General features: G+C 51.8%; 1 protein-coding gene across 8 annotated transcripts in view; it reads left to right on the forward strand.

Annotated features, from left to right (window-relative positions):
• ZSCAN20 (zinc finger and SCAN domain containing 20) overlaps positions 1-9,450 on the forward strand; it is a 28,263-nt gene extending 18,813 nt beyond the window's left edge. For all 8 annotated transcript variants that reach the window (XM_013988803.2, XM_021095857.1, XM_013988802.2 and 5 more), the window contains exon 8: positions 533-9,450. In XM_013988803.2, coding sequence (XP_013844257.1) covers positions 533-1,791 — 1,259 coding nt within the window. In that variant the 3' untranslated portion in view covers positions 1,792-9,450. The remainder of the gene's footprint in view (positions 1-532) is intronic.

A 9,863-nucleotide genomic window follows, 5' to 3' on the forward strand; every position in this document is an offset into this window, starting at 1 on the left:
TCCACAGATCTGCAAGCACACAGAGAGACTGCGGGAGTCAGGCTCATTATCTTTACTCTGAACTAAAAGAGAGAACGGAATTGAGTAAGAAAAGGATTTGTGCTTTGCTCGGGTTATCCAGTCTCTAGCAAGTGAGAATAGCAGTGGGGTCTGATTTTTCTTGTAGTTCCCTGAGTAATTGTGGAGTTTATTCAGCCTCCGAGGACACAGGACATACTAAATGTACCAGAAGAAGGAGGTGTTGGTTGCAGTAGTGGGATGGGGGTAGTTGGCCGGGGAGACTGACGGCTGACTGCCTGAAGGGACTCATGGCTCCACTGGTGGGCTCACCCTGCCCCAGACTCTGCTCCTAGGCTTTACAGGTCAGAAATGCGTGTGTGCACTGAAACTTGATTGATTTCCTGTTAGTCACATTTGTAAGGTGTGAGATAGGAGATACATGTACAAATTCACCTTAGCCGCCTTCACAAGGTCCAGATATATAAATAACCACTAATGAATGAACAAAAACTGCTTTTCTGTCTTTTTTCAGGTTTTGAGATGAGGCATGAGGATGAAGACCAGATTTCAGAGCAGGACATTTTTGAAGATTTACCTGGAGCCTTATCAACGTGTGCTGCCGAGAACAACTGCTACCCTCACGACTGGGGGGAGGACAGTGAGAATGAAAACGAAGGTAAAGGGCGGTGGGGAAACCCATCCCAGGAACAGTGGGAAGAGTGTTCTTCCGAAGAGGATTTAGAAAAACTCATCGACCAGCAAGGCCTGTACCTTGCAGAGAAACCCTATAAGTGTGACATGTGTGTGAAAAGCTTCAGCCGGAACTCGCAGTTAATCGCCCACCAGCGGACACACACAGGTGAGAAGCCCTACAAATGCCTTGAATGCGGCAGAAGCTTCAGTGACCGCTCCAACTTCAATACCCACCAGAGAATCCACACTGGAGAGAAGCCCTACAGATGCCTTGAATGTGGGAAAAGCTTTAGCGACCACTCCAATCTCATCACCCACCAGAGAACGCACACAAGGGTCAAGCCCTATAAGTGTGGAGAATGTTGGGAAAGCTTCACCCAGAGCTCAAACCTTCTGAAACATCAGAGAACCCACATGGGAGGAAATCCTGACCCCTGCAGGGAGCCTGGGGGAAACTCCAGCCAAAGCCCATCCTTTCCCTTACACTGGAGGACCTCCGTACAGGAGACATCTCCAGGACAACCTCGAAGTGCCAGTAAGAACGTGCATTCTCCTGGACCGCCCAGCACCAACTCAGGGGAGAGATTTTACGAGTGTTCTGAATGTGGAAGATGCTTCTCTAAGAGCTCTGCCCTCATCAGCCACCAAAGAATCCACACAGGACAGAAACCCTACGAATGTGCTGAATGCGGGAAAAGCTTCAGCAAGAGCTCCACGCTGGCCAACCACCAGCGCACCCACACCGGGGAGAAGCCGTTTGAGTGCGCAGACTGCGGGAAGTGCTTCGGGGAGCGCTCCAAGCTCATCACACACCAGAGAGTGCACACGGGGGAGAAGCCCTACAAGTGCCTCGAGTGTGGGAAGTTCTTCCGTGACCGTTCCAACCTCATCACCCACCAGCGGATCCACACAGGAGAGAAGCCTTATAAGTGCAGAGAGTGCGGGAAGTGCTTTAACCAGAGCTCCAGTCTCATCATCCACCAGAGGATCCACACTGGGGAGAAGCCCTACAAGTGTACGGAGTGCGGCAAAGATTTCAACAATAGCTCCCACTTCAGCGCCCACCGCAGAACCCATGCAGCAGGGAAGGCCTCGTAGGAGACTCCTCCCCTGACGGCGGCAGAGAGGAATGCATATTTGAATCGCCCACGATCCTCAGACGTGTGCTAGAGAGAAACTGTCCCAATTTTTAAGCCCGGCGTGTACCCGGGGAAGTTATCCTGGTATCACCCAGGTAATCTGGAAGTGAATTACAGATGCTAAGGATCCAGGTTTGAAGGCGCTTTTCTTAACTGTAACGTGTTTTCCTCCTGCGAAAAACCCACGCATCGTCCTCAGGCTGCCCTTATATTTGCTGTCATGTAAGAGCTGTATCAGTGTTTGAGCCCGGCTGGTTACTTAGGGGATTAGAGGTGAAGCAGCGGTCCTGAGCAGTGATTCCAGACCTCGCTGTGCCTTTGTATACGTGTCCCATTGGTGCGCATGGGCAAATCGTCCTACATGGCACTTTTCCCCTGGGGCGTAACCTTCTTGAAGAACTTTGAGACTCTCCAGGGAGAGGGGGGCATAATTGGCGAATCAGTGGCCTAGAGCAGGCTGCCATGAGCTCAGCAGAGGGTGGGAACAACCGTGATGTCATTACTGGATTGTGATTAATAATAGCAAAAGTAGCCAGACTTACTGAGCTCTTGGACAGGCTCTGTGCTCAGCACTTTATACACATCATCTCATTTACGCCTCGCAGCAGCCCCAGGTGGTACTAATATTTCCCTCATTTCCCAGAGAAGTGACTTGCTTGGGTCACTCGTCTGAAAATAGCAGAGGCAGGGTTCACCCAGATCTGTCTCTAGGGCCCAAGGTGCTCTCACCACTACGCTGGATCCCCTTTCACATCAGGGCAGGTAACTCAGGTGCCAAAGCACTTTGTAGACCACGTTTCCTGTTAAAACTCCCTGTGAATTCTTTTTTTTTTTTTTTTTTTTTTGATAAATATGGACACCGAGAACCCTAAAAGATTGAAGAACTTGGGATGGTCAGAATTGGCAGCATGCTTGGAGCAAGGCTGAGTGATTATCAAAGCACTAGATGTGAATTTCCATCTTCCCAGTAAGATGGGTGAGAGATAGAGGTGAGTTGAGATTGGGAATAGGTAGCTAACGTCATGTTTGTTCGTGAGGTACTGCTTTGGCGAAGGAAATGGGGTTTTTCAGAATTTCCCTTTTCTCAGGGGATCAGTTCTGCTTCTTGTTAGACTTGGCTGGGTCGTAGGTTAAACCCCAAGGAACCTGGGCTTCCTGGCCAGGGCTCACTCACCCCTGTGTGTTTGCCCACCCCCGGCCCTTGGCACGGCAGAAGCTTTGTACCAAGACTGAGGCCAGAAGGGAGGTGGGAGGGGTCCGTGTGTGCAGCACCACAGAGGAGGCTATGGACACCGCTCCGCATGCTAGATTCGTGGTGCAGTTTTAGTCTGAGCCATCTTGTCCCAGGCTCCCCAGTGCTTTCTAACTGTTGTCCATAAAGACTCACCTCCAGCACTGACAGGCGCCACCAGAAAGGTTCCCACAGGATGGTTTTCTAATTTGTAGTACTTGGGCCACCAGAATGTCTCCTTAAGAGGGTTTAAAAATGTTGGCCAAGAACTCTGGTTTCCAAAAGATTTTAAAGGAAAATCTGTCTCCTGACACCTACTCTGGGGTGATACTGGGGTGCTGTTCATGGCCTGGCCATTTCATGAACTTGGGAAGTACCTATTTGAAAGATAGTAGATGTGATGGTACCTTGAAGAATGAACCTTTCTATTCACATGTGTGGAAGTCATGGGAGGGATTTGCACCCCCACAAAAGATGCTCACTCCTTGACCCCTTCCTCTGCTTCCCAACAACCACCAGCTCACTTGGGATCACCACCTGTCACCCTCTTCCCAGCTTACCTTTCCTGGTTCACCTTATCTCTGAGGAGCAGGGATCATAGGTGAGCCTTGGCTTTGAGCCAGCAGGTGTCAGTAACTGCAACAGTAAGTGGTGGCTAGGGCAGCATGTGAACCAAGAGGAAGGATTCCCCAGGAGCGGGAGGGCGGTCTAGGGAGAGGCACAGTGCTGGGAAATAGCATGGATGGAGGGTAGGGCCATAGCCTCTTAGCACTGTTGGGGTGCAGAATGGGAGGTGGGGGGCATTAGGAACTGAGGTTGGAGGGATGCTGGGGCAGAGTCATGGCTCTTGGGAAACCGCATGGCTGAGTGGAGCTGGGGCACTGGACTGAGGGGGACATGGTCAGATTTGCATTGTTGAAATCTAATAGCTGAATGCAACTTGGGATATGCTGCAGTGAGGACAACTTGTTGGGGCACTGTGGCAGTAATTCCAGTTACAAGTAGGGGTCTGAACTAGAGCAGTGGTCATGCTGGAGAGGGGGGGTTTGCATTGGAGAGGTTTCCCAGACAGAGCGGAGGACAGCAGAGTAAAGCTAGAATGCCTCGGGTGACTTGGTGGGGGGCCTGCCATCATTCAGAACTGGGACGACAGGCTGGTGAGGCAGAGAGGGCAGGAGGGCAGATCAGACATTTGGGACACTTTGAACTTGAGGTTCCTAAGGGACATCCAAGAGGTGATACACAGGAGGCATTGGGCTAGCTGGGCCTGAAGCTGGGCCCAAACCACCAGAAAGTTGTCCGTACGCATGGGAGTCACATTCACGTTCAAGTCCTAGACATGCTGGGCCCAGGACAGAACTTGAGCAGCACCTGTGCAGAGGAGGAGGCCCCTCAAAGATCTAGACTACTCCCCAGTCCACCACCTCCTGCACACTCCAGCCAGCTTTCCGACACTGCTTCCGTGGCTGCTGACACCTGAAGTCTCAAGGTGGTCCTGAGTTTTCTGGAACCTTCCCTGGGGAAGCCAAGCTGAGCTCTGTGTAGATGTGAGATGGTAGCTCTCTCTCCCCTCAGCCGTCACTGGTTCCCCTGCTCTGGGAAGCGTGCTGGTGTCTCATGTTCTCAAGTGAACCGCTTTGATATTTACTACCTGTTTTCCCTTCCTCATGCCCTGAAATCGAGGGCAGTGTGGGCTGGAAGAGAAAATGGCCCCGGAGGACCTTTCCTCCTGGTGTACCTCCCTCTTCCTTTGGCAGAAGTTCTTTTCCAAGTGGCTTCCATGTTTGGAGCCCGACCCAGGACTCTGCTGGGGCACCCAGAGGTCCTCCAGCAGGTCTGTGCTGCTCTGAAAACCCCGGCATCTGGTTGACCCGTGCTCTTTGTTAGTGCGTGTCTGCTCTTAGGAAGTAGATTCACCCCTCAGAATGGACAGTTTCTCAGCCTGTGTGACCACAGGTCAGATCCTAGAGTCGGACGTGGTGCATGCCTCCCTGGGAAGGTGTCATGTGTGAGCTGCACCCCTTGCTTGATTCCTGTACCCCCCTCCTCGGAGGTGACTAAAAAAGGCACCGCAAAGACTCAGGGCACAAATCCTGCAGCAGCCAGCAGACCAAAGGTAGGGGAGGGCAAGGAGGGGCCAGGCTGCTTTGGCTTCCTGGTTTTCTTCCTAGGCCTTGGCCCCAGCAGCTGAAGGTACAGTCATGGCTTCCTCAGGCCTACTGTTGCCCCCAGCCCCTCCCTGAGGAGTGTAAGGCACCTGGGGTCCTCCCATGCTGGAAAATGAGCAGCCAGCACCCCTGGGTTCTCCCTGCCTCCCCCTGTCCTGGGCCCCCCAGGGCAGGGAGTTCTCTGCCCTCAGACTCCAGAAAAGAGTGTTTGTCCTTTTGTGGAGAGGAGTAACACTGTTGAGGCCAGAGGTGCAGAGGTTTTGAAGTAATGAACGCAGTGACGTCCAGAGTGGGTGTGGGTGGCAGCAGTCTCCTCTCAGGCCACCCTGGTTCTGTAGCCTGGCCTTTGATCCCAGCCCTGCCTCTCCTTCCATTCATTCACTCTTTCACATGCATTTTTATTGCAGTGTAGCTGCTGATAATTATAGGTTGCCTGGGGGCCAGCCCTGCGGTCACTCCTGGGCCCCTCCAGCCCCAGGCCCACCCACTTAGCATGTGCGTTTATGTGCGTTTACAGTCAGAGGCTCACAGAAAGCCTCCCCTGACTCAGCACAGTCACGGCCCCCAGACTCATGCTCTCCCTTCTAAGGGCGTTTTCCATTTAGGCTGCAGGAGTCTAAATGGAAAATAAGTCTTTCCATGTATGGCCTGGGAAATCTCAACAGACTCAGAATTCATCAAGTGAAACATCCCCTTACCTGAATTTTGGTCCCTTAGCCTCCTGCTCTTAGGGGCACACACCCGTCTTAGGCCCTTGCCACGGTCTGTTATGAGAGCTTAGTATTGCCTGTAGTGGGGGGTCAGGAAGGCTTTGCAGGCCAGGTGGGGTTTGGGCTGGGCCTCGGCCTTGGAGGTGACTCGTTTGTCTTCCCACCGCCCGTGGCTGGTTCTCCGAACATTCTCCATGGCAGTATTGCCACCAGCATATCTTTAGCACCATTTCCTCCCCACTCTGATTTTAGGCAAGTCTGGGATTACCCCCAAATGCAGTTTTTGGGGGATGTGTGGCAAGTTTCTCACCTCACTGTTACTTCCCCCTCCCCACCCTGTGGCAGAAGGATGCCCTGTCCTCCTCGCCCTTGCCTCGCTCACCTGGTCCCCGTCAGGAACCCTAGTCACCCCTCCCGTGCTGCTGGGAGGGAAGCTGAGGGCCGCAGAGCCCCTCTTCTCGGTGTGCTGTCAGGTCTCCTGCTTCTCAAGGCTGAGCGCTGCTTTGTTAGAAGAGCCACTTGGTTAAGTCAAGGCCAGGATCCAGGTAAACCATTTTGCCTAAACTCACTAGAATAGAGATCCACCTAGACATGGATTTTCTCATCAGAGCATGGCTGGTGATTCTCGGCCTGTGAAGGTGACTCTGATCCTGTCTGCCCACATGTTGTACTTCTTTCTAAAAACACCTTTATTGTTCACATTTTCACTGTAGGAAGATAGCCCCATAGTCTTGCCATCTAGGGGGTGAGGGCCACGGGGGGGAGATGAGGAAAACAAGTCTACCTCTAAGGTTGCTTCTGGATCAGCGTGACGTCTGTCTGAGTCCCAGCAGGAGAGGAGTGGTGGGCGCGGCTTGACAGCTGGGGATCGCTGAAGTCTCGCGAGAGTCACTGGGGCTCAGGGGACCCTACTTTGGAGCCAGGTGACCAGTGTGGCCCAGAGGGGAAAGGGCTCCTCTCCCTCCTTCCACACGGAACACAGCTTGGCTTGAGTGCCTTGGGGAATTCACTGACCAGAGTAGCTTATGCGTGTTTAGAGGTGGTGGAGACCAGCAGGTGGTGGGTCAGGGGGGGTGCCCCAGAGGTGGTGGTGCCTGCAGACTTCACCCAGGGGGCCAGGCCAGGAGCACCTGCTATGGACAGCACCTGATAGGGGCTTGTTCAGGATCACATACCGAAGTTCCCAGAAATAGACGGAGAAGGGGAGGCCGCCTGGTCTGAAGGTCATCCTGATCCCATCTGGTATGTCCTGGGGGGAAGAGCAACCACAGATGTTATCTCAGGGACCCTTCTTGAGCAACTAATTTCTTAAGGAAACTAGACTTTTGTGACTGACTGTCGTTCCCTGTTGGTGACTGTGGCATTAAAGTGGATAAAATGTTGGCCACTAGGAGGCTCAGAGATTTAAGGTCCAAACCTAAAAATAGAACAGGCTCTTTTGATTTGCCATTTGTGCATCAACCCCTGCCTTCTTTGACTTTGTTTTCACCTCCCTATCCTTTATTGTTTTCTTTTTCCTGTGATATTATGTACATCTCTTTTAAAACTAGTCAAATCCTATTTTGAGATGAAGTGACTTGATAAATTAATAAATTGTATTAACTGAACTGCAACAAGAGAAAAAGAAGGAACTTGGGTTCTTCTGTCATCACACTGGTTACACAGAAGCATGGAGGAAAGGAGCGGGGAAGTTGGGGACACAGTGCGGCCGTCAGGAAGCACGGGGGCCCAAGATCTTGTGTTGGACTGGCATTTTCCTTTCACTGTTCGATGGGGCTCTTCAGACGTAAGTAGAGGTGTGTCGCCCTGGAGTCCTGGCCTTTTGTTTGTAACAGATGGCTCCTTGGTCTGCTGGCCTTCTTCACACAGATGCCCCAGGGTCTCTGTGCTGGGGAATCGGAGGTATCTGGGACCTAAATATCATAAGGGTGGTGACAGATGGAAAGAGAGGAAGGCATCCAAAGGCCTGAACTCACCTGACTCTTCTGATCTGCTGCCCAGTTCAGGACCAGGGCTGACACACTGTGTATTTGAGAAGGAGGGGGGAGCTGGAGAGTCTTTATGGGGGTTCTTTCCCCTCTTTCCTCCGACACCCCCCTCTTCTGGTAACATCCAGCTGGTGATGTGCAGCTCGAGGTTGAGGTTTCCTTTATGAACTCTTACTCTTTCATCCTTGTTAAATGTGGTCTAGGCAGCTCTTTGCCTTTTAGACACCTATCCTTGAATTCGGATCGTGAATTAGAGAAAGAGTTATAGTTCACAGTTTGACAAGATTTTGATCAGACTCCACAGGAAACTGTTTCTTCCTGTAGGAGTCAGAATCGCAAGTGTAGGTTTAGTAGCGATTGGAACGTACTAATGTCCTGTACATTTTGGGACAAAGATGAGATATGGGGGAAAATGATCTCTGGTCTCCCAGGAAGAGAAGTTCTGGCTCTTGTTTACATGTTTTCATGGAACTTCTTTCTAGCACTTGCTCCAGCTGTGGCCAGAGCCCCAGGGTTTGCCTTCCTGGAGACAGGACAGAGGCCATAGACAACTCATGGTCATGCTCTTGCTGTTAGCAAGGTCGAGAGGTCAGTTAATTGGGGTCCACGAAGGGTAACCAGGCAGAAGCAGAGCTGGCCGGGGCTGTAGGTGAGAAACCTACCTGAGGGAAATGCTTGTGGATTGGACCAGCTCTCCGTTGGCCCCATGTCCACAGGCTGCTGGGGCTCCTCTTGCTGGAAGTTCTGGGCTGAAGCAGGAACTTGATTGGCAGGGCAGCCGGCCCCCAGCTAGGCTTCGAGAATCACCAGATAGATCCGGGTGTCCTTGGGGTTGAGGTCTGAAGAGGAGGCATTTGGGATCCCGTAGTTACAGGGCTCAGGCAGCTAGAGGAAGGAGCCAGGTCAGGGTCAAAGGAAGGCTTGGAAGCAGAGAGGGGAGCAGGTTGGAAAGGGTGATGGGTGTATGGGGAGGGGAGAGAAACAGGGAAGAGGAGCCAAGGGGCAGGCAGGGGAGGAGGCAGCCAGAGTTGGAAGAGAGGAAGGCTGAGAGGTGGAGGTGGGGGTTGGCTGTCCTGGTGTCTGGTGAGTGAGGTGGGGGATGGGGCGGGCGGAACTGAAGCGGGGGCAGGAATTGGAGCAGGTGGAGGGCAGGGAAGCAGGAAACGGGAGGCAGCTTCTTCACGGTTCTCAGGTTAGAAATGGAGGGCTTGGACTGCTTGGGTCAGTATCTTATATCCTTCCCCTGTTCCACCCTCCTGTGACCTGGACTCCGGAGTCACCAAGGTCAAGTATGCTTGGCTGCACTGTCCTGTATGGTAGCCACCAGCTACACGTGCTGTTGAACCCTCCAAATGTCGCTAGTCTGAACCAAGATATGTTGAAATGTGTAATATATACACCAGATTTTGAGTACTTATATGAAAAAAATGCAAACTATCTCAATATTTTTTATTTTGGTTACATCTTGAAATGATAATATTTAGGATATGTTGGGTTAAATAAAATATATTATTCAAATTAGTTTCACCTGTTTCTTTTTGCTTTTAACATGGCCCCTGGGAACATGGGACATACTCATGCAGCTCGCATTTATGACTTGCATTATATTTCGATCAGACAGCACGGTTCTAGGGCATTTTGTACTGGAAAAGACCCCTGAGAGCCTCATTTTATAGGTAAGGAAATTAAATTCCAGAGGCTTGTTCATGGTCACCAGACGAATGCAGCAGCACTGGACTAAGATCCCTCCCCATCAGTGCAGGGTCTTCTCCACAAGGTCAAACTGGTTAGACATGGCCAAGCCTGTGCACAGGTATCAAGTCCCTCCCCAGGTGTCACACGAGAAGCAAAGGCATACCTCTCGCCCTCATATCCATCTCTTTGGCAAGCCCAGGGCCTTAAATGGCCCCCTTATTGCTCTTGTTGGGAAGGCC

This window comes from Sus scrofa, chromosome 6 (assembly GCF_000003025.6).
Source record: "Sus scrofa isolate TJ Tabasco breed Duroc chromosome 6, Sscrofa11.1, whole genome shotgun sequence".
In the NCBI taxonomy this organism is placed as follows: domain Eukaryota; kingdom Metazoa; phylum Chordata; class Mammalia; order Artiodactyla; family Suidae; genus Sus; species Sus scrofa.